Consider the following 25,503-nt stretch of genomic DNA (forward strand, 5'->3'; position numbering starts at 1 on the left):
CGAAATCACCCAATTCACAATACCCCTTTATCAAGCTAGTCATAACATTCACATCCACCGGAATATCACACGAAACCATCTCATCCTTGATCCTCAGAGCTTCCTCCATGTTCCTTTCCTTCACACACGCGACTATAACATTCGTGAAGGTAGAAGCAGAGGGCACATATTTCATACCTCTCATCTCCTTTAACAGCTCATAAGCTGCATTCATGTCAGGTTTCATACAAACAGTTCCAATAACACAATTATATATATTTGCACCTAATACATACCCCAACTCCTTAAACATCCTAAACAATTGCTCGGCATCCTTGAACTTTTTGTTAACAACACTGTATTTTATCAGTACAATAGGGGTATTGACATCTTTAGTTACCCCATTTGAAATCATCTTATTAAGCAACTCCTCAACTAACTGCAAACGACCCCTTTTGATCAACAATTTCAATAGAAAATTTGCAAATGATGGTTTTAAATCAGCACCAAAATACTCAACCATAGCATTAAAACAAACAAGTGCATCACCTATTCTCTGAGTTTGAACATATTTACGCATTAACAACTCAAAAGTTGAAGGTTTTATACAATAATCGAACCTCTCGGCGGTTTCCACCAGACTTTGCACGACTATGGCAGCATCTTTGGGGCATTTCTGACTTGAAATCAACTCAATCATATTCTTCTTCTTAAAATTAAAATCAGCATCCACCAGAATTTGAAGTATAACACAAAAAGCTTGAAATCCAGGATCAAACCCAGGTATTGTCTGAACCCAATTGTAGTAATTTAAGGCATTTGAAGGCTTAACTTGTTTGTTCAATAAAGTGCTGATTACTTGCGATTGAGTAAGAGTCTCGGGATCTTGATGAATTCGTAAATTGGGTTTTGGTAAATTTGCAGATTCAAGATCATTTGAGTCATTTGAGATTGAAGAATCTGAATTGGGTTCTTGGGATTTCTCGGGATTTGAATAAGGAAGAAGGGTTTTGAGTTTAGAGTGAAGAATTGAAGTGAGAGAGGTTGAAGATGAACAGAAATGTTTATGGGTAGTTGAAGATTGGAGAAGCAATGAAGAAATTGTGAGAGATTTTTTCAAAGTTTTCATTTTGCAGTGAACTCTCCCAATCGCAGCAACCATGGGAGCGACTTGTGCGAAGGAGACCCAAAAGTAAAACCCTATTTCACATTTTCACTACTTTTTCTTTTTTTTTAAAAAAGCCAATTTCACTATTTTTTTTTTTTTTTTTAAGCCAATTTCACTACTTGTTCACTTGCACGGCTAGCCAAAACAAAAACACCAAAAGAATTGGCAAAAAAATATTACACATCCAATTTGTCGATTAATTAATTGATCGGTATGAAGCTTTCACAGTGGCATATATTGCAAAAAAAGTATACATTCGATTAGTCGATTTATCAAATCTGTATAAATTTTACGTACTGTCATTTTAACATTTAAGTTGTTAATTGTGACAAATGAGTATAAAATTTTGATTATTTCTTGGATTAGGCATTTAAGGTGCAAGTTAATTTATGTTATTATACACTCTCTTTTGTATTGATTTCTATTTGTTTTAACCAAGTTAATGAAAATAATGATAGAATTAAAATGACCCGAATATTTACTGACCCGATAGTGACCCGACCCAAATGACCCGTTTGCCAGGTCTAATCCCAACCCACCTTCATCTTCTTTAAATTGCTTCAATGGAGAACACCAAATCCGACAAATTCTAAATTCTAAAGGAAAGGTGTTCGTCGTTTGTTTGTGATTTTCGTCCTTCATTGATTTCACCATTGACGGTGCTCATGAGCTTCTTCATCTTCTTGCTCCAATCTCTATTGAAGCGGCTATGAAGCTTCTTTTCTTGAAAATGGCAAAAGGCACTTATTTTAAAGGTAAAATAAATAGAACACCCGATAATATATTTTTCAAGCTTATCACAGTGAGAAAACTTGGATTTCCTCATATGAAATAGAGTTAAATGACCCTTACCTAATGCTAGTACTCATTTAAATCATTCACAAAGCTTAATTTTGTACTTAACTATTATAATCTTGACAATGTGACAAAGGGGTGTTTAGTATTATACTTATCAATGCACAACTTTGACCATGTGTAAAAAAAAAAGACAAATTAATATTTTGTCCAAATTCTACCTGCTGCAACATATTTTAAATACCCCTCTTTTTTTTCCTTTTCTTTTTCTAATCTTCTTTTTTTTATTAGCTTTGGTTATAAAGAGTTTATCTATGATTCATATGTATCCTTTGTATACGAAGAATAGACAAAATGACATGCTAATTTATAAAGGAAAAAAAAGTTTACCCAAAAAATCAAACTTTATATTGAGTATATGAAACAAGAAGTGAAGTGAACATCAATACAGTAAAACAATTAAACACAACTTTGAAATTACAAATATCTACGAAGTAGTACGAACTATCATTTACATTGTACACTTTTCTGCGCAAGACTTGCAGATTTGCAGCAAGTAATTACAATAATTATCTAACCAGCATTATCTAATAATCATTTTCTGGTGTAGAGAGAATCATATAGAGCCTGTAACACCTTCAGCTAATAGAGTATAGGATAATACCAGGCCAAACAGAAATGTCGTTTACCACCAGAAGAAACCTGAAACAAGTACACTTCATTTCATCAGCCTGTTATCGAGTACATTCACAGAATTAAGAATACTAGCAAAGCATAGTACCACTACCATCTAAAATAGCCAAATCCCTCCATTGTTGGAAAGATTTAGAAGGAAAATGGGAGAGTTTCTTTCCCTCCACAATATCAAACCAAAGTGCAAGTTTCCATAGTACTAAAATTGAATTGCAAAATCAGTGTGATTAACTATACCCCTGGAAGATGGTAAGATTCGATTGACCCTGCAATCCGGCATGATGACATACAATTGTTTTCAAGACGAATTTTGAGGTCTGTTAACGTTTCTTTTGTGTGTCTATTTTGAGAAGGGTTGGCACCTACTAAACGACTTGTACTTCGGCAGAGCTAGTACAATAATTCAGCACAATCAACCAGATCAGGGTAGAAATTTGGAATTGAGATGGGGCAATTTATTTAACTATAGGTTTATGGATCCAAGTCAAGAACTACTTTATTCTGGTCATATGTTTTTAGATAACCTTGACCAATGTTAAAAGCTGAGGTAAAAATAGACCATATAGTAGCAGTCAAACTGTAAGGCAAATGCAGCAGCATATATGTCTTGTGAAAAAAGTTCTTAAAAGGCAAACAAAACACAAATATCACACCTCACTTAATGAAGATAGCCGTCTGCCACACGAAACAGAGCATGCCCATATCTTTTTATAGTAGTCTGATTCTCCAGTTAGTCAATTACTTGTGCTTGATCAAGCTGATGGGAGTGTAAACTTTTGTGATATGTCTCCATCTTCAATGTTCTCATACTTTGCTGATGTGAGTTTCCTATTTACTTTTCCTACAGAGTCAGCATACAGGTCATTAATTTTAATATTGTTAAGATGGTGCATCATATGTAAACTGGAAAGGATTTTAGCAAAAGACTTGCAGAATTTTTATAACAAGTGATTATGATCTCACATAAAAGCTATGAAAACTTAGACATGAGGGAGCTACAAATGATCTTCCTTATTAACGGTTGGGTGTTCGAATCCCCTTATCAACGTTTTTATAGTTTATGAGGGAGCTACAAAAAGTGAGGAGGGGTGGAAGGTGATACTTCAACCAGGTAAATTTGCACACATATTCCAGGGTTAAGGACTCAAATTGTATAACATTCCGTGAATAACCCTTAACAGATGGGCTCGGAAAGATTCGACTGAAGGATTCTAGTACAGGATCCAGGCTGAACAATGCACTGAGCAACAAATTGGGAATTTGAGTCAGCAGCACCTGCGTACGCAAGCCTGACGAGCAGCTTACTAAGCATGAATCTGGCATGTTATTTTTTAAATAAATCAATTCGTAGCTATTAGCTAAGAAATCGTAAATGTAATTGTAGGGACTTAAAAATAACATGTCTAGATTTGTCTTCATAGTCTATGCAATTCAAGTAATTAATTCATTCATATGTAAGCAGATTAGACTAGCACACATAATAGAATTGCCTTTAATTATATAATATACAGAGGTCAGCAGAGTAGTGAAGAATTAATAATAGAAGCTAAAAACATTTGAAAAAGTGAACACAATCTGCCTTAAAATTTGAATCAACACAATATCTTCATTATTATAATCAAATAAGATACGATGGAGATCCTAAATGACAGAGATAATATAAGAGTTGCACAAACCTCACACCCATAAAAATATAAAATGACACTTCCTAATCACCAGTAAAAAATCAACTCTAACCTCGAGGCTTTAGGCTTTTCTAGAGCAGCTATGACACTAAGCTCGAAAAATGGCATTCCCTCCACGGCTCCACCCATGGTGGAAGCATATACCTGGGTAATTGTACAGTCTAGCATCAATATAATAATAGGATTTATTGAAACAATTGACAAACAGTAGCTATTTTGTTCAACCTCCTATTTAGTTATTCACCCTTATGCAATTTTTTTTTATTACACTAGTAATGCAATGATGCTAAATTGCAAGGCTAGTAATAGTAAGCAGAATATTCAAGCACATTACCTGTCTGCAAGTCTCCAAAAAGCTCATGCAAAGCAGACCACATGGACTCTTTGCAGAATATAGGTATGTCTGACGGCTAAGAGATTGAAGTCTTTGATGATTGGTAACTTGGTTTGAAATTTGCGTTCATGAGAAAATCAAGAGTCATTCTATCTGGACTAAGACCTCTCTCAAGCATTTCATCGTACATTTTGAAAGCTTCAGGCAAATTACCCTCTTTAAAATACCCAGCAACCAAAGCATTATACATAAGGGAGTTAGGAGTCGCTCCCTTTTCTTCCATCTCTTTGAAAAATTCACGTGCATTTTCTAGCTTGCCTTTCTTACACAGGCCATTCACCAAAACTGTGTAAGTGATTTCATCAGGCATGATGCCTTCTTCTACCATCTCAGCATAGAATTCTAAAGCTGATTGCAGTTTATCTTCCTTCAGAAGTCCATCTATTAAAGAGGTGTATGTTTTCAAATCACAAAAAACCCCTTGTTCGGTCATTTTCTTATGGATTGAGAGAGCCGCTTCAATGTTATTTATATTTCTATAACCACTGATCATGGAAGTATAAATATATATGTTTGGAGACAACCCTGCTTCACACAATTCATCAAAAAGTTTACACGCACTCTTCATGTCCCTTCTTTTGCAAAAAGCGTCAATAAGTGTGCCATATGCAGTTATATCCAATTTAAGACCCTTGCTTATCATCTCATTGAGCATTTTCAAAGCAAGATCAAAATTATTGCTCTTGCAGCATGCATTAATTAGAATTGTGTATGTGAAAACAGTTGGGTAGACTCCTTTCTCACTCATCTCATTATAAACAGAAAATGCAGAATCCAGATCACCTTCCTTCAATAATCCATCAATAACCATATTGTAAGTCATGCAAGATGGTATGAAATTATCTTTCTTTATAAAATTCTCTAGTAGATTCCTCGCATACGATGTTTGCCCATGTTTGCACAATCCATCAATAACAGTGTTGTAAGTGTAATCTGTACAATCAATCCTTAGGTCCACCCTCTCATCAAACAACTTCAGAGCTTTCTCTACCTCGCCTTTCTTGAAATACCTGCTTATTAATACTGTTAAGGTGATAGCATTGGGTTTCACACCCTTAGCAATCATCTCAACATACATGCTATGTGCCATAGCGACATTTCCAATCTTACAATAACCATAAATTAGGTTGTTATAATTAACTACATTAGGTCTGATTCCACATCTTATCATCTTATCCCAAAACTTTTGAGCTTCATCCAACTTGTCATCTCTACAAAGCCAAGATACTAATATGTTAAATGTGGATCCATCAGCCAAACCAGATTCAGCTGCCTTGTTAATTGTCTCATAGGCTTTCTCCAATAACCTACCTTTCAGAAACCCTTTAATCATTGAATTAATATTATAGACACTGGGTTTGATACCCTTTTCAGTCATTTGATCAAAAAGCTCAGATGCTTTCTCCATATCCCCCTTCATACAGCATCCATCAATTATAACTGAATAAGTGGCTATATTTGGTGTAAGTTCATGCTCAGCTAATAGTCTCAAAGCTTCCATCAAATTCTGCTGCTTCACACACGCGATAATAGCTTGGTTGTAGGTACCGGCAGAGGGCACAAAACCTTTCTCTTTCATCTCCATCAACAACTCACAAGCTGCAATACAATCAGGTTTCTTACTAACAACTCCAACAGCACAACTATACACGCCCGGATCTAATTCAACACCCTTATCCTTTGCTAACCTAAAATATCGCTCCGCCTCACTTAGCTCCCCATCTTTTAAGCAAGCTCTCATCATCAAACGAACAGTAGCATTATTCCCAACAAAACCTCTAAAACACAACTTATCATACAACTCCCTAGCTTCTTTCATCATATTCTTGTGAAACACTAACACTTGGATAATATCATTCACATATGACGCCCACACATCAATGTTATTATCAAGCATCCAATTAAAACAACTAATTGCATCATCAAATCTATCAATTGCAAGATATCCAAATAGCAAGTAATTAAAATCTCGTGAATCTAATTCGAAATCAAACCTTTTGGAGCAATCATTGAGGCCTTGAATCATAGTAGTAGCATCAGGAAATTTCGGGGTTGAAACCAATTCTTTCACCGCTGATTGCTGAAACTTTAAACCCCTCAAATTGTGCAGCAATAAACAGAAAGACTCAACCCCATCACCAAAACCTGGTTGATTTTCAGCCCATTTGAAGTATGACATTGCAGAAGGTTGTTCCTTTGAGCTCAATAATTTAGTTGCATCATCAGACTGAGAAAGATTTGTGGGATTTTGATGATTTTGTGAGATGGGTATTTGGGTATTAGCCTCATTTAAATCATTTGAGAAATGGGATTGGTTTAATGATGAAGATTCTGAGACTGGTTCCTGGGAAATTAAGGGTTCTGAAGAAGATAAGAAGGTTGAAGATGAAGATAATGGTTTGTGGGTTATTGAAGAACGCCATAGATTTGATGAAATTCGCAGAGATTTTGCAAACTTTCTCATCTTTTTTGCAGGATTTTGAGCAATGGAGGAATTTAGTGGTGTTTATGAACCCTACTCTTTTTTCAGGGAAACAAAATTGAAGCAGTGCTGCTGTAGTGAGAGTTGCGAGTGATGAAAAGTAATGGACCGGGTCTACCCGAAAATGAAGTGACGGACCGATTCTGTTATCCTGCTATTACCTTTTGGGTTTTTATTCTCTTTATTTACGAGCATATGATACGATACGAGTAGAGCTGTCAAAAACTAACCCGACCTGAACCGGCAATGATTCTAAACCCAACCTCTACCTGGACAATGGGGTGAAACTAGTGACCTGTAATCCGAACTGAGAGTAAGTGTCAGCCGATTTAATCCGACCCAACAACAATCTGAACCCGAACTAGTACTTGACCCAATTAGAACCTGTATCCGAGTCATGGAAGGTTTAATAAAATTTATATATCTTTTGTTCAACTTATATACTGGTACAAATTCGTAACCCACAATCCGATTCAGCTTGTATACCTTTTGTTCTCTATTACTCATATATAGGTTTAATAAAATCTTGATAATACAGATCAAATTATGGAAGACGTAATTATATAGGTTCAACATGAGCACATCGATATTTATTGGAATTGAAATTGAACTAAAACCCAACTCAACACTAACTCGAACCCGAATGTATCATCTATTAACCCACTCAAACTTGACTGACACACAACCCGAAGCTGAAATTGAATCCGATCTGAATATGGCTCGAATTGAACCCGATCTGAATCTGGCTTGAATTGAACCCGAGGACCAGACCTTAACTGACAATGATCTAAACCCTTCTTGTACTCGAATATTGTGGTAGATTATAGCCTTCAATTTTTCCACTTTTCGCCACCGGACCCCAAACCTCAAAATTTCCTTAAAAAGTGTAGATTGTAGCCTTCAATTTTGTAATTTTTTGACCTTTTCTCGCCCAGAAATAAAAACGACCGAAATCCCTTATACCCTCCGGAACTCCAATTGGGTCGGTGGAACCATCCAATATGCTCTTAAAAGGTTATTTTACCCGTTCGTAACTTGCACCGATTTTGTAAACTCAAGCCTACCACGGACGTTTATGACAACATATAATGATCATATAAGGTTTCAAACGGCATTATATGACCCCGAGATGTATCCATTAGACCCTCTCCAATGGTGAGACTAAAGTGAGTTTTTTTAGGATAGATAAGGTATTTTTTGCAAAGAATACCAATAAGTTGATATCTAAACTTAGCAACTCCAAAATAAAGTTGCTAAGTTTAGATACTCAACTTTGAGTCTCATTTGACAAAATCTATGGGCCCTTGTCAATAGTATAATAAGAATTGTAATTTATTTAAGTTTTAATTTTATTTTTTTTCAAAAAAAAAAACTTATAATATGATTTGGTGGGCCATAAATTGAAAGTGACATTAGTATACTCTAGAAAAATAAAAAGTCTCACAATTGGGAAATTAGACTTCACATGAGTTGCTAAATTGAGGAATGAGTTGGGTATCACCATTGGAGTTAAAAAAACAACTCATTTTGTATTTTAATACTCAAAATTGAGTCTCACCATTGGAGATGGTCTCAGGGTCTCAAGGCTCTTCGTCGCTAGGCTCCAAAACCTCAAAATTTCCTCAAATGTCGTGGATTATAGCCTTCAATTTTGTAATTTTTTGACATTTTTTCATCCGCAAATAAAAATTGCCGAGATATTTACCATGGTCCCTAAATATCATCCGGGGGTCCAATTGGGTCGGTGGAACCATCCAAAATGCCTTAAACGATAATTTTACCCGTTCACAACTTGTAGTGATTTCGTAAACTCAAGCCCACCATGGAAGTTTACGCAACATATAATGATCATATATGGTTTCAAACGGCATTATTTGACCCCGAGATGTTTCCATTAGGGTCTCAAGGCTTTTCGTCACTGGGACCCGAAACCCCAAAATTTCCTCAAAAAACGTGGATTATAGCCTTCAATTTTGTAATTTTTTGACCTTTTTTAGCCCGGAAATTGCCGAAATGTTTACCATTGTCCCTAATACCCTCCGGAAGTCCAATTGGATCGGTGGAACCATTCAATATGTCCTTAAACGGTCATTTTACCCGTTCGCAACTTGCACTGATTTTGTAAACTCAAGCCTACCACGGACGTTTATGACAACATATAAGGATCATATAAGGTTTCAAATGACATTATATGACCCCGAGATGTATCCCTTAGGGTCTCAAGGCTTTTCGCAACCGTGCCCCTCAAAAAGCGTGGATTATAGCCATCAATTTGGTAATTTTTTAACCTTCATTCGCCCAGGAATAAAAATTGCCGAGATGTTTACCATGGTCTCTCCCTACAGGAGTCCAATTGGGTCGGTGGAACCATCCAAAATGCCCTTAAACAGTAATTTTACCCGTTCACAACTTGTAGTGACTTCGTAAATTCAAGCCTACCACGGACGTTTATGACACCATATAATGATCATATATGGTTTCAAACGCCATTATATGACCCCAAGATGTATCTATTAGGGTCTCAAGGCTTTTCGTCACTAGGCCCCAAAACCCCAAAATTTCCTCAAAAAACGTGGATTATAGCCTTCTATTTTGTAATTTTTGGACCTTTTTTCGCTCGGAAATAAAAATTGCCGAGATGTTTACCATGGTCCCTAATATCCTTCGGGAGTCCAATTGGGTTGGTGGAACCATCCAAAATGCCCTTAAACGGTAATTTTACCCGTTCACAACTTGTAGTGACTTCGTAAACTCAAGCCTACCACGGACGTTTATGACAACATGTAATGATCATAAATGGTTTCAAACGGCATTATATGGCCTCGGGATTTATCTCTTAGGGTCTCAAGACTTTTCGCCACCGGACCCTAAAACCTCAAAATTTCTTTAAAAAGCGTGAATTATAGCCTTCAATTTTGTAATTTTTTGACCTTTTCTCGCCTGAAAATAAAAATTGCCGAAATGTTTACCATGGTCCCTAATACCCTCCAGAAGTTCAATTGGGTCGGTGGAACCATCCAATATGCCCTTAAACGGTCATTTTACCCATTCGCAACTTGCACCGATTTTGTAAACTCAAGCCTACCACGGACGTTTATGACAACATATAATAATCATATGAGGTTTCAAACGGCATTATATGATCCCGAGATGTATCCATTAGGGTCTCAAAGCTCTTCGTCACTGGGCCCCGAAATCTCAAAATTTCCTAAAAAAACGTGGATTATAGCCTTCAATTTTGTAATTTTTTGACATTTTTTCGTCCGGAAATAAAAATTGTTGAGATGTTAACCATGGTCCCTAATACCCTCCGGGAGTCCAATTGGATCGGTTGGAACCATCAATGCCCTTAAACAGTAATTTTACCCTTTCACAACTTGTAGTGACTTCGTAAACTCAAACCTACCACGGACGTTTATGACAACATATAATGATCATAAATGGTTTCAAACGACATTATATGACCCCAAGATGTATCCATTAGGGTCTCTATGCTTTTCGTCACTGGGCCCCGAAACCCCAAAATTTCCTATACAAACATGGATTCTAGCCTTCAATTTGGTAATTTTTTAACCTTTATTCGCCCAGAAATAAAAATTGCTGAGATGTTTACCATGGTCTCTCCCTCCAGGAGTCCAATTGGGTCAGTGTCACCATCCAAAATGCCCTTAAACAATAATTTTACCCGTTTACAACTTGTAGTGACTTCGTAAACTCAAGCCTATCACGGACGTTTATGATAACATATAATGATCATATATGGTTTCAAACGGCATTATATGACCTCGAGATTTATCTCTAAGGGTTTCAAGACTTTTTCGCCATCGGGCTCCAAAACCTCACAATTTCCTTAAAAAGCGTGGATTATAGCCTTCAATTTTGTTATTTTTTGACCTTTTTTTCGCCCGAAATAAAAATTGCCTATATATTCATCATGGTTTCTTATACCTTCCGTAAGTCGAATTGGGTAGATGGAACCATCTAATATGTCCTGAAATGGTCATTTTACCCGTTCGCAACTTGCACCGATTTCGTAAACTCAAGCCTACTATGGACGTTTATGACAACATATAATGGTCATATATGGTTTCAAACGACATTATATGACCCCGAGATGTATTCCTTAGGGTATCAAGGATTTTCGCCAGCGGGCTCCAAAGCCTCAAAATTTCCTTAAAAAGTGTGGACTATAGCCTTTAATTTTGTAATTTTGTGACTTTTTTTCGCCCGTAAATAAAAATTGCCGTGATGTTTACCTTGGTCCGTAATACCCTTCGAGTTTCCAAATGGGTTAGTCATTATGGAACCATCCAATATGCCCTTAAACAGTCATTTTATCCGTTCACAACTTGTAGTGATTTCGTAAATTCAAGCCTACCACCGACGTTTATGACAACATATAATGATCATATATGGTTTCAAACGGCATTATATGACCTCGAAATGTATCCCTTAGAGTCTCAAGGCTTTTCGCCACCGGGCCCCTGAAACCTCAAAATTTCCTTAAAAAGCGTGGATTAATCATATGACTATACGAGTAGATAGTAAAGATGGTTGTGACTTGTGAGCCGTATATCTTGTCAACTCAGCCTAATCAACTACACATATAGTCACTGAACGTGTTAATTTACCGTATTAAAAAATGGCTTAGGCACAACTCAAGTCCACTTATCATCGGGTCATGTAGTATTGTATTTGCATGATTAAGTCAAATTTCACATGTTTTAAAATGGTTTATGATGTATTCATGATGGTCAATGTCTTACCAACTACCAAGCATATCAAAAACAAATGTGGACTAGGCATATCAAAAACAAATTACACGCAAAATACCATTCCTAATTAACCTATACTCATGATGTACCTTGTATTTTTTGTTCATTTTTTTCTGGTGCAAGTGTCATGTTTAAGTTTAATGCATACCATGAACATCTTCTTTCTTTTATAGTGTGTGAATAACTAAAGGTTTGCACCACAATAAAAGAAAAAATAGCACAAATCAGTCATATTAAACAAAGTTCTTTACTTGGGCACTCCCAATATCAACTTATTTCTGCATTATATTTGTCCATAGAATTTTCTCATCGAAAAGCTTCTGGCGTACCATTCAAATTTGAAAGCCAAAAAAAAAAAACACACATAATTTCTACTTTTTTTTTTTTTTTTTACCTATACACGTAGTATTACCAATAAGCTAAAGTTAAAGGTACCATCTGATTCGTGGAAAATTGGAAAATCATTTTATATAAGTAGGAATAAGAATAATATGGAGGAATAAATTCCCAGTCTCACTAAAATCTCTACATATATCTATCTACTGTCCTGTATAGTCTGTAAACTACACTCTGATTGATAATAATAACAAAAAATTGAGCATAAGGAGCTTGGTCTAATAAATAACAAGAACTTTTATGATTTTCTATTTACCTATCTAAAGCGTTTAGACCTATCTATTGCTGCTGGGTTTGATTAGACCAATAATCTTTCTCCCACTTTTCTACCTGTTTCACCGCATTGGCTTTTTTCCTCAGAAAACCTTGAAGAGCAGTCGGGTCATAAGGGGGTGGCATGCTGCATGGAGCTGTATCTGAAGGACCCTTTACCAGAGATTGCATCATAATCTTCTTCTCTGATTCCACTGCAGAGCACACCATAGTCTCTGAACAAAGCTCGACAGCATTTTTGGATATTGTGGGTTTGAATTTTAAGAGCTTAGAATATTCAGTAAGCAGGTGCAACATGTAATCATATACATAGTCCATCTTCAAATCTTCTAGAATGAAATTGCTGGCAGTCTTCCCAATGGCCTGGGCCTGATAAGTACATGAAAAAATAATTAAACAGATTTCAAGGCTTATACTAATGCATTTTCATCCAAATTCATTGCAGCACATGACAACCAAACTAAAGACTGATACATTAGTTTTTTTATGGAGGAGAACTTGATATCAAAATTAAGAAAGTAGCGAAAGTCTGCTTAAGCAATTAGCAGTTTTAGCACTTAGTTGGATTCTAGTAGTTCATAACAAAAGCTGAACTGTGAGTTGCAAGAATTACTCAGATGAGTATTTGATCCATGTTTAAGGTCTCAGTTTCATCAAGCAATGAACAATTTCTGAATTTTGTGTAAGTTTACCAACATTGTTCATTGCTTGATCCATGTTTAAATTTCCTATAAGTTTACGAACTATGTTAAGACTGTTGTTCAAGTTTCTTTCAATATGCTTGGAGGACACACACAAATCTCTCCAACTCCACTATCTATCTAATTACTCTGCTCAAAGAATCCCCCCTTGTGCAACATTTGTGACTCCTATCACATAGAGACCAACTCTGACATTTATATTAAGTTTGAAAGTCCACATCAAAGGCCAAGAAATAACTCCAATAGAACTTCGTAAAGAAGACTTACCTTTTGCATGTGATTATTCCCCCATTCAACAGCGAACTTAATAGACCTACACTTGTCGTCCATACTGATAGGCCAATAGTGCTCCAAAGGCATCAAACTTCTCGAGAAGAAGTCATAGTACAATGGTTTCATTATCAAAGAAACAGAATCACATGCAAGGATATACTTCTCACTGACAGACCATGCTGATCCTTCAATGTAGATCTTGTATCTAGTCAAGACATACAAGAAAGATATTACCAAATTTTAAGATAGTCGATTCTAGTAAAGCAAGATCATTCTGAGAAACTAGGAAATTACTCATGAAATATGCATGGCATGTACCTGTCTACGCATTGGCTTGCCAAGTCTGACTGTTTAAATCCTTCTTGTGCTTCTTTATTCCAATCCTGCATTTGTTTTTATGGAAAATTGTCAATAGGATGTCAATTCCCACTCTGATTGGTTGAGAAGCAAGATTAAAAATCATATTATCACTTTAGGAAGTTATCCTATGATATCATAATCAAAATTAGCACTAGGCACCAAGAATCGGTAATAACTCGGAGTAATAGCTAGCGTGGAATACTGAAGGAAACTTACAGCTCCTAGAAAGAACAAAAAAATTGAAAAATGATTTACCTGTATAAACAAGCGAGCATTCCAGTCCTGCCTGTCAGTAACATTACACTTGAGAAGGTCCATCCTGTGTGGAGCAACAAAGGGATTTCCTTTCCAAAAAGCATAAGGTTCTCTCTCCTCAAACTTCATCCGCTTGTTTCCTTCTTCTAGGTCCTTTGATAAAAACTCCCATGGCTTCATTTGAATCTCGGCCCTACGTACACATAATGTTCAGTGCTAAATTTCGCATAAAATTATATAGATATAAAATTGCTATTGCAATTCTGGCTACCCAAATTTCTTGTGTATCACACATTCACACAGGGAAACTGGCAGCTGATATGCTCACATGCGGATTGAAATATTGGTGAAACTAGGATGTGGCTAATCAGCCAGTATCATCCTAAAAAAGCATTACTACTAAGTTTCACATGCATCAGGATTTCTTGATGTTAGAACCGGATTGTATAAGAAAATTCATTATTTATTTAATTTAATTGAAAAATGAACGTTGAACCAAATACTAAATGAACCACAAAGGACCTTAGAGGCAACCTAATTGGCAGTGGCAAAGTGTTGTAAAAAGTCTAATGAAAGTATGCAGCAGTTACCAACCTAAGGTGGTTTAAAATATAAAGATGTAATGACAAAGATATTAATGTTTGCCAAGGTGAAGCCATTGGGCTCTGGGAATGTGTCATTGAGCAATTAGGTCAAGGTCAAGTAATACAGCCATCCTGCCCAATCCCTCAGGAAGTTAAAAAGGTTTCCAGCTCAAAATAAAAAGTCAGAGAACATATATTTACCACCTGGAAAGTAACTTCTATATTGAATCGCAAGCTTATATTATAGCAACATAAGCAGCTATGCAAAATATGTAAACTTACCATCCCCAAAAGGACCAATCAGGGAATACGATGTCCCAAGTTCTATCATCTCCGCAATAACGAAACAGTGGAGGAGGAGCCCCATTTTTGGGATGATGAAAGCGTTTAGCTATTACTGGCCAGTCAACACAATCAAACATGAGCTCTAAATCTGGCACTCTACCAGGGTACCTCCTTAACAGCTGTAAAATTCCCCAGAGGGTGAAAACATCTCTGGTTTGCCATGACTTTTGATATCTCTCAACATAGGCCTTTCCATTAGATATCACCAATCTGAAATTGGCAGTTCTTTTAGCTGCCTCCACCATCTCTCTTGTTACACCATCCTTCTGCCAAGGCCGAAGATCTTCATATATCCATCGAAAGTATTCAGGGCATGTGGGAGGAGGAGGAGCATCAGGATCCAACTCTAGTTTTTCAGGATAACCTGCTGGGCAGGTTTGTGTCATGTTATCATCAGAACATTGAAGTGGAATTACAATTTTCTTGCGAGCCTTTTTGGGTGTCTCAGAGGTCGTATTGTTAGAGCTACTTGAAATGACAGTTGAAAAAGCTTGTTGCGTGGATCTTTCAACATTAGACTGCAACCAAAACCAAGATAAGATACATGTTAACAGTAATGTAGAGAATGAAGTATTATACTAAGTAAGTTCAGAATGAGAAAAATATCAACCAAAATCAGATTAGAAAACCATCACCAAGCTAGTGGCACTTAGTACATTTGCAGAACTTCTTTCATTTACGAAGAAATACTAGTCACTGCACTCAATGCTATGCAACCACCCCAAGTTAAGTAAAGTGTAAAATACAAATTAATCAGAGTAAAATAAACAGAAACTGTTCCAGACATTTTGTTTATGTGCTAATCATGCGAAAACTATTCCTTTTTCTCTCATAAATACGCTACTTATACTGGAAATTTCAAGATAATTTGTTATGTATGAGCTCTAGAGTCAATAATCTGTGACACTGCACAGTATGTCAGTACATGGCCTTCATCGCTTCATGACATAACTCTCTAATTAAGAAAATAATTGTCCTGATCTTTAGACTACTAGATTATCAAGTGTCATTACTATACTTGACTATCAAATATAGTTTAATAAGATGTGGAAGCATTATTAATAATTGAGGGTCTTTTGGATCACTACTTTCATTAGATTGTCAGGAAATTAGAAAAAATACAAAACTTTGGGAATTTGTGAACAAGAAATCAATTAAGAAATGTAGGGAATAAAAAAAAAAACCAACCACTGTACTTCCTAATACACCCTCATGATATGCAATTTTCAGTTTTTTCACAAAATACATATGGGTGTTTTAGTATGTACTCGTACTAACATACGAGTAATTTATCCAACCTCATATACATCATTGCATTACATAACTTACACTAGACCAATTTTTGTAGATACATATGGGTGATCTGGAATGTACTCGTACTAACCTACACGTAATGTTGTCTAAAAAAAATAAATATCAACTTTTATCAGTTTGTATTCATGCTAACATAGAAGTAACTTTCAACAATTACGTGATTCCCTTCTACAAAGGTGTCAAAAACTAATTCAACTTAAAATAACTCGATCCAGCCAAAGTGACCCAATCCATAATTTGATGTCACAAAAATCTAGCATGAATCAAATCCGAAATGCTTCAACCCAAACCCTACCAATGACCCAAATTAACACCTCGACCCGTCTACATCAATGCATTTAATAATTTCTACCCGTGCTACAATGTCACGCATGCTAGTGTTTGAGACTTTGAGTGTTTGGTACTCCGTAATTGGTTTATTACCGTTTAACGCAGTACAAAACAACAAAGGGGTAATAACTATGAGTCCACGTGGAGTCAAACTAGCAAATTAATTTTCTTAAGATTCACATGTGATTTGTCCACGTGTCACATTGAGTTCCTCATTGTGGACCCCACTAACCTACTCCACGCAGCAGATCTCGGCCATCTTCTTCCCTCACCACATTCTTCTCTCTCTTCCCTAAAAAAAAAGTACTACTCACTATTTTTAAAATTAAATATTCCTGATTTATCACACGACGTCGTTTTTGAGTGCAACTCCTTCATAACGCAACTGTAGATTCTTTTTCCAATCCAATTTCAGATTTTTCCAACATTGTGTTTAATAACACAATTGTACGAGTACATCTAATACGAAGTAAACAAATACTGTTTCCGTTTTTTATTAATTGCAACATTTACGTGTTCGAGATTACATTTTATAGTAATACTATTAGCAACTTTTCATACAATATCTTTCTATAGTAAAAATATAAATAAAAATCATACAGAGTAATTTAATTTTTTTGACAGAGTAATTTATTATAATAATAAAATAAAATTTTGCACTAAAATCCGCCAAATAGAAACGTTATTAATCAAAACAAATTAAAAAAAAAAAAAAAAAGACTTACAGAGGAATCAAGGAGACGAGTAGAGAGGAAAGCACCGACGAGAAGAGAGAGAAACAAGAAAACAACGATCGAAGATCTAGCAGGAGAGTGTATCATTGGCCGAAAAAACATCTCGAATATATGCCCAAAATACCCCGATTTACTCGATTTATTCACGAAATTGCCATTCATCATCTTACATTCGAGCTCCAGAAACCAAATTGAGCTTCAATCAAATAGAAAATGATTTGAAAGTAATCAACCAGATCAGTTTAAATACAAGTACATTAAAATGAAATTAATTGATTGATTGAAAGAAGAAAGAAAGAGGAAGTCCGTGAAAAAAAGGGGTGGAGTGAGAGAGTGTAATATAATTGACGAAAAAATGGAAAGAAAGAAAGTGTAGAGTGGAAGAACGTGGAAGAGGAAAGAAAAAAGGGAGTAGTAGACTCAGACAAAAAAGAGTGAGGAATTGAAAAATGTAAAGTGGGGTATAGTTTTTTGTATTATGGTTTGTCTTTTTGCTTAGATGTTTTAGTATGGGTTGTTAGGATCAATTATTTAAGTTATTTTGGGGTTAATCAATTTGGATACTAATGCCTTTTATTATTCACTCTTTTTGACTTGTACTCCGTATGCTACCAGGTTCCGTTCTCTTCATCTTAATTTTGCTAAATTTTTTTACTGAACTGAAATTATTTTTGCTGCACTTAGGGCATGTTCTCTTACGTTGAAATTCAATTCAGTTCAGCTGAGTTCAGTTCAGCTCCTAATTTTCTTCTCTTATAAAATATTCATTTCAGTTCAGTTCAGTTCAGCTGAGTTCAGTTCAGTTCAGCTGAGTTCAGTCAATGAGAACAGACCCTTAAATTATTTTTGCTGAATTTAAATTAATTTTACTAAATTGAAATTATTTTTACTGATTTCTTTTATAATTCTTCTTTAAGAAAACTGAATTTTACTGAACTGAAATTATTTTTACTTAATATTATTTTCTTAAGGCGAAAATAACAGGGCCCTAGTATATGTAATTTTATGGCTTGGTAATCCTAATAGATATATGTGAATATATACATACAAAATAACTTGATTTTATTGGACATTAATTGTGATTGTTAATATCTTATCTTCCCTTCCTAAGAGTACTATCAAGCATTTTCTTCAATAACTTGACTGATTAACTGATTTATGACTAAATTGTTAATTTTTCTCATTTAAAGCAAAAGTGAAATCTCATATTAAATTATATTAATAGAAAAATAAAACAATTATATACAAGGGTAATTATATAATTGAGAAAATTGTGAAAAAGGACTTTTTAAGTGAAAACTTGTGAAAAATGACCTTTTAAGTTGTATTTTGTTTGTACGGGGTACTTGGGTGGGCTTGCGAGGTGGTCAACACCGGAGCTCCGGCGTTAACTATCACATGTTAGTCACGTGACTTTTTTTAAAAAAAATTAAGAAAACCCCTCAAATTTCCCCCCTTTCTCGACCTTCGTGAGAATACTATACGAAAGGGTTAGGTCGAGAAATGAGGGAAATTTGGGAAATTTTTATTTTTTTATTTTTAAAAAAGACACGTGACCAATACGTGATAGTCAACCCCAAAGCTCCGGCGTTGACCACCATGCAAGTTCACCCTAGTACCCCATTCAAACAAAATACAACTTAAAAGGTCATTTTTCACAAGTTTTCGCTTAAAAGGTCATTTTTCAAAAAGTCGACCACTTAAAAGGTTGCTTTTCACAATTTTCTCTATATAATTTAAGTTCTTAGAAATGTAAAGCATATACATTAAAAAACCTAAATATATACTTTAAAATCTACTCATATGTCAAAATCATGTATCAATCTATGTAATTAATGTTTTATTATTTTCTAGTTAGTAATCTGCAAATTTAAGAAATTTATATCATTTTCCTAAATATAATTAAAGGCCTATAGTGTTAATTTTATATAGTTTAGCTTGTTAAGATTGTTGTGTAGAAGTTGATGTAAATGCACAAAAGGTCAATCACCGGCCCCCAATTCTACGGAGATATGTCATAACCATTAATGTTGGAAGCATTCTACATGTTTTGTTACGTTACTAATGGAAGAAGTTGGTTTAAGTATTAGTTTTATTTTATGGGTTTTTAGGGAGGTATAAAATTATAAATTACTTTATTAGTAGAAGTACATGTCCTAGCTACATGCTACATGTAGTGGCATGTAATGGGTTTATTCTTAATTTAGAGCAACATTAAATTCGATTGGTTATCTACAAGTTGTTACTATCTTAGTTGAATACTCAATCAATCACAACCCCAAATTCTATGGAGTTATGTCAAACAATAAATCAATGTAATTTGTTTGAGGGGAAGAAAGGATTGAAGACTTGAAGTTAATAATATGATGTACAGCTAGTCAATTATGGCTAATTTGACTATATTGGTCTATTGTGTGCTTTCAAAAAAGGACTAATATGAATTGGTTGTTAGGTTTGCCAATACAGTGGAATTCTTCCCTTTCTTTGAATGTTTGGTAATACTACTATTTCATTTTCATTATTGTGGTTTATAACTCCTTCCATTTCCAAATACTTGTAACTTGTAAGTATATTTGAGTTTGCATGTAATCCTACTTTTAGGAAAAGAATCTTAGTTATAATAAATATGAATAATAAACTGATGGGTCAAGTGGGATTAGTAGGCGTATCTTACTACTATCTTTACAATTTATGAGATGGAAAAAAAACAATAGAGAATTAGTTCAATTGGTATTGGTAGAAATAGAAACAATTAAATTATAGTGGTTTTATACTAAAAAGAAAAGTGTTGCAACTATTGGAGGAGAGCACTCTGTATTAATTTGTCTAAGGTGTATAATGTCGGTGGTATTTCATGATTTGTATCTATCTAATGTAGCAAGTACCTATTTGAAATTTCAAGCACAATGATTTACCCATCTATCATGTAATGTATAGTCTTCTATCAAATAAATTAGTATGAGCATTTTCTAGTGATTTTAGAGTGGAGTTTCATGTTAAAATTGTGAGATGAATTTGACGTTTATGGAGTGAAAAGTTGAAAACCTTATGGATCTCTTTTACGAGCGACAATGTTCAAATCAAACAAAAAAATTTACAACTAGATAAGTAAAGATTGAATACCATCACAATAAGTCAAATCTTATCAAATCAGTTAGAATAGTGTAAGACAATAATACTCATAATCCCATGGGCGGAGACAAATCACAAGACATGCAAGGTAGCATCAATTACCCTACAATTAACATCATAGTCTGTACTTTTTCTCTAATTATAGACCCACCCCAAATAAACAGCAAATTGTCCTAAGTTACGTTTCTTATACGTTTACATCACTACAAAAGTACAAATTATAATCGTGCAAAGTGGCCCCTATAAATCACAAATTCAAAATACAAATGACAAGCAACTTGTTTTACATTCATTGGCTAAGCTAGGTTTATTTGGTCCAGCACCACTTACTTAGCCATCTAGCTAGATGAGACTCATGAGAGTCATGAGACTTCTTGGAGAAACTGGTTTTGGGAGGGATGTAATGGACTAAGACGCACGGGGACAAGCGTATTGTGGTGTTATGTCTCGGGCTTACATATCATGGCGACGTGGATAGGAGCCTAGTAGGATTAAAACGGGGTCAATCTAGTTGCCTCTGTTGGATGAAGCTCTCCTCACCAGATATTATGCCACTCTCACCAGCACAGATCCTTCCAGGTGAACCATAAGGATAAAAAATGACCGCGCTCAACTGGTGGACCACAAGGATTGAACCGAGCAACTGGTGGCATAGGGCATACCAGTACCACTATCAGAAGACTCAGAGCACAAAAATATTGTTGTGATGATGAGAAAATACCTTGATAGTAAGGTAAACAAGCTAAAGACGCATCAGGAAAACCACCGCTCAGGCACTTCAGGGCCTGCAAACACATAATACTTTAGTAGAAGATTCATACAAACTGCTAAAAGAAAAATAACTAAATATGTGTAGTCAGAAAAGTGTACATGTATGTTTATTAACCAAGGAGCAAAAAAATTGGACCTGCCTATTGAGACTGAGTTTGATTAACCCAATAATCTTTCTCCCACGTTTCCACCTGTTTCACTGCACTGTTTTTAGTCCTCAGTAGGGCTTGGAGAGCAGCCTGGTCATAAGGAGGAGGCATGGTGCATGGACCTGTATCTGAAGGACCCTTCACCAGTGATTCCATCATAAACCTTTTCTGTAAACCCACTGCAGGGCACCCCATGATCTCTGAACAAAGCTCCACTGCTTTTTTCGGTATCTTGGGCTTGAATTTTAAGAGTTTGGCATATTCTGTGAGCAGATGTAACATGTAATCATATACATAGTCCATCTTCAAATCTTCTAAAATGAATTCACTGGCCGCCTTCCCAATGGCCTCAGCCTGATATAATAATGAAATTGTATCAACCAAACAGCTTACAAGATTAAAATTAATGCAAATCACCACATGTGAAGTTGTGAACCTCATTACTGACTGATACATCAAATTTTTTTGAAGGAGAGCACCTTGACTAAATTTAATGAAAAACTTAAAAGAGTAATAACTCTTAAAACACCATAAACTACGAATAAACTAAAAGTTGCACTTCCTTCATCCCAATGTAAATTTCAAAACTTGGGCATACAAGACTACCAGCAACAGATGTAATAGCTTTGGGAGTTAAAACACTTTCCACCAACAAGAACAAGATGTTTCAAATACTATGAGAAAAACTAGGAAATTCTGTTACCTTATCCATGTGTTTATTCCCCCATTCTACAGCGAGCTTAATAGACCTACACTTGTCATCCCCCCTGACAGGCCAATAATGCTGCATAGGCATCAAACTTCTTGAGAAGAAATCATAGTAAAGTGGCTTTACTAGCAGGGTAACAGAATCACATGAAAGGATGTACTTCTCGCTGACTGACCATGCTGATCCTTCAATGTAGATCTTATATCTAGTCCAAGCCATACAAGTAAGAATGTATCAGATGTTGGTATAGCTTTAATAAGGCAAAGATCAATTGCAGAAACTAGGAAACCACTCCACGAAACATGCATGTCATGTACCTGTCTAAGCATTGGCTTGCCAAATCTGAATGCTTAAATCCTTCTTGTCTTTCTTTAGCCCAATCCTGCATTTGTTTTTGGAGTACAACTATCAGTATATATTTTGGCTGTTACTTTCCTTTCTGATTGGTTGGAGAAGATAGGATGACTACCACACCCTATCTAGCACCACCCTCTTGATGCATTACCCCCAATCCAATCATGCCCGTAGCAACAGAATAGATATCAACTGGTATATTTCTACACATACTGAATACTGGAAGACTAATAGTGTTAGAAATAACAAAGAAATGAAGAGCATTTTACCTGTTTATACAAGCGAGCATTCCAGTCCCGCGTGTCAGAGACATTACACTTAAGAAGGTCCCTCCTGTGTGGTGCAACATTGGGATTTCCTTTCCAGTAAGCATAAGGTTCTCTGTCTGCAAACTTCACTCTCTTGTTGCCTTCTTTAAGGTCCTTTGATAAAAACTCCCAAGGCCTTATATTTACATCAGGCCTGTGAACAGATATTCTTCAGTAAGCAAATTACATGTGAGGTAATATGACAGATGAAATTTCTGACTCTTCTTGCTACCTACATTTCATATGTACAAACATAAAATTTAGGGAAGCTGTCTACGAAGCTTTGCCCCTTGCTTTACAGAGATTGTTATGAACTGACTAAATGACTAGATTCAGGAAAAAAGGGACAAATCGGCAAGAAAACCGCAACCCGAAAGGGCTGCCGTCCGATGGGTACACGAAAGTGACGAAGACAGGGGAGAGAGCTTTGAACTAAGGCAAGGACACCATAAAATTTTAACTTGCATCAGATTCACGAGTAAATAGCAGCATAACCATATACGAAAGGCTCTGTAACCATACCATCCCCAGAAAGACCAGTCAGGAAAAACGATGTCCCAAGATTTATCATCTCCGCAATAACGAAACAACGGAGGGGGAGCAGCAACACTGAAGGGCCAACGATGGTTTTTTATAATTCTCGGATAGTCATTACAATCAAACATGAGCTCCAAATCAGGCACTTTACCAGGGTACCGCCTTAACAACTGTATAATCCCCCAAAGAGTGAATATATCTCTATCTTTTTGCCAATACTCATGGTACTTCTCAACATAAGCCTTTCCATTAGAGATAACCAATCTGAAATTGGCAGTTGGTCTAGCTCCTTCCACCATCTCTCTTGTAATACCATTCTTCTCCCAAGGCCGTAGATCTTCATATATCCATCTGAAATACTCCGGACATGTAGGAGGAGGTGGAGCATCAGGATCCAGCTCTAGTGTTTCAGGGTAATCAGCTGGACAGGTTTGTGTGATGTTATCATTAGAGCATTTAAGTGGAATTTCAATTTTTCTGTGACCCTTTTTGGCAGGCTCGGTAGCTAAATCTGTTTGCTGCATAGACCCTTCAATAGGCTGAAACCACAAGCAAGATATATGAATTTGTTAACAACAGTATAGTTTTGACAGTAAGGTATCATACCATGCCTGATTTCTGACACTTAATGACTGTATGTGAAGTAAGTGGACAAAAGACAATGTAGTGATTCTTGTGACAACAGTACATTCATTCTATACGCTCTCCTTAGAATGTCTTTGCTTTCTTTCTATTTTTCCTAGGTCCATAAAAATGAATTTCATATTGGGACAATAAATCCTCTTACTAGTATACTAGATCGTTTGGTTCATGCGCTTTACATTATGGGACTTTTATGTCTCGTAGGCTCGTAGAGCCAACTAGCAAAAGAAAGCCTCGATGCCAATGATCCACACGGTTCTTTTTGGACCTTCACTTCCTACTATACACGGGCTGACAGGCACATAGCAGATCTTAGCCGCCTATGCATATTCTTTTTGCCTGTTCTTCAAAATAAATTATACTCTGTATCCAAAAATTAACGCAAACTTGCTCGTTTTAAGTACAATCTTTTTATTTTCCACACAAGTTCGTTTGGAATACAACCTATTTTCTATGTGTGTGCATAAGGAGATTTGAAAATAAGCTACTCATAATTGGGACTTGGCGTCCAATTTGCTATTAAGAGTTTAGGCGTATCATTTTTCTTACATCAAACTTGTACTGAATAAACTGATGAAGCATTAACATTAATAGAAAGAGGAGAAGGGAACAAAGAGCATCAGTAGGAAAACAAACTTACAGAGAAATTACGATAATGAGTAGAGAAGAAAGCACCAACAAGAAGCGAGAGAAAGAAGAAAACAACGATTGCAGAAGTAGCAGGGAACTGTGTCAATGGTCGCGAAATAATCTCATAAACTCGACGTAAACATCTTGAATTACTCACATAATTACAATTCATCTTCCTCCGTTGATCAGTAATCTCTCTCAAACTTAGTACAGCTCAAATGCTCAACTACTATATACTACTACGCATGCAATATACACAACCACTTAAACTTAACCTGTTGAAAAAACAAGGATATATTTAAAAAGAGGCCAAACAATAAACAAACAGATAAGTTGGTTCAACCATAAGATTCAAACCTTGTTTATTGGCTGACAATCTTACTTTTGGTTATGTACTAACAAAAGCACTCGATTATTAAAATTACGTGATTTTTATGACACTAATTTGTGTACTTACCACTAGTATTAGTGCTGATCTATCGAGTAAACTATAATATTGAATCACTTTTATATGATTGAAATTTTATACAAAGTAGAGAGTACTCGTGTTAGTTAGAGCAGTTACAAATTACAATGTTATTACTCATTATTGTATATTATCTCTCTATCTCTTTCTTCGTCAATTAGTCCTTTTTATCTCTCTTCCTCAACTGAAAAGTGTACAAATCATAGTATAATTCTGATAGGCAGACTTCGACTTTGTAGTACTTTGAAAATTTGGATAGTTGTAGACTT

At 35.7% G+C, this 25,503-nt stretch overlaps 3 protein-coding genes across 4 annotated transcripts; all 3 read right to left on the minus strand.

Annotated features, from left to right (window-relative positions):
- Nucleotides 1-2,364: 2,364 nt before the first annotated feature.
- On the minus strand, nucleotides 2,365-7,307 carry LOC145608190 (pentatricopeptide repeat-containing protein At3g54980, mitochondrial-like). 2 transcript variants are annotated; one of them, XM_081663801.1, is made up of 4 exons: nucleotides 4,655-7,306; nucleotides 4,373-4,464; nucleotides 3,289-3,476; nucleotides 2,365-2,644 (listed from the first exon to the last, which is right to left on the minus strand). In XM_081663801.1, exon 1 carries the CDS (start codon nucleotides 7,176-7,178, stop codon nucleotides 4,731-4,733), a length of 2,448 nt encoding a protein of 815 aa, XP_081519927.1. In that variant the 5' UTR covers nucleotides 7,179-7,306; the 3' UTR covers nucleotides 2,365-2,644; nucleotides 3,289-3,476; nucleotides 4,373-4,464; nucleotides 4,655-4,730. The 2 variants fall into 2 exon arrangements, with proteins under 2 accessions (XP_081519927.1, XP_081519928.1); XM_081663802.1 differs by lacking the exon at nucleotides 4,373-4,464 and having other exon boundaries at nucleotides 4,655-7,307.
- A 5,117-nt stretch (nucleotides 7,308-12,424) lies between these two features.
- On the minus strand, nucleotides 12,425-17,911 carry LOC145608086 (uncharacterized). Its single transcript, XM_081663686.1, has 6 exons — nucleotides 17,528-17,911; nucleotides 15,096-15,676; nucleotides 14,230-14,422; nucleotides 13,933-13,997; nucleotides 13,609-13,819; nucleotides 12,425-13,009 (listed from the first exon to the last, which is right to left on the minus strand). The coding sequence occupies exons 1-6, from the start codon at nucleotides 17,699-17,701 to the stop codon at nucleotides 12,647-12,649; spliced, it is 1,587 nt and encodes a 528-aa protein (XP_081519812.1). The 5' UTR covers nucleotides 17,702-17,911; the 3' UTR covers nucleotides 12,425-12,646.
- A 3,666-nt stretch (nucleotides 17,912-21,577) lies between these two features.
- On the minus strand, nucleotides 21,578-24,956 carry LOC145607939 (uncharacterized). The gene is made up of 6 exons (XM_081663531.1): nucleotides 24,779-24,956; nucleotides 23,482-24,035; nucleotides 22,921-23,113; nucleotides 22,615-22,679; nucleotides 22,292-22,502; nucleotides 21,578-21,942 (listed from the first exon to the last, which is right to left on the minus strand). Exons 1-6 carry the CDS (start codon nucleotides 24,938-24,940, stop codon nucleotides 21,580-21,582), a joined length of 1,548 nt encoding a protein of 515 aa, XP_081519657.1. The 5' UTR covers nucleotides 24,941-24,956; the 3' UTR covers nucleotides 21,578-21,579.
- Nucleotides 24,957-25,503: the final 547 nt, after the last annotated feature.

This window comes from Chenopodium album, chromosome 23 (assembly GCF_948465745.1).
Source record: "Chenopodium album chromosome 23, dcCheAlbu1.1, whole genome shotgun sequence".
Lineage (NCBI taxonomy): Eukaryota > Viridiplantae > Streptophyta > Magnoliopsida > Caryophyllales > Amaranthaceae > Chenopodium > Chenopodium album.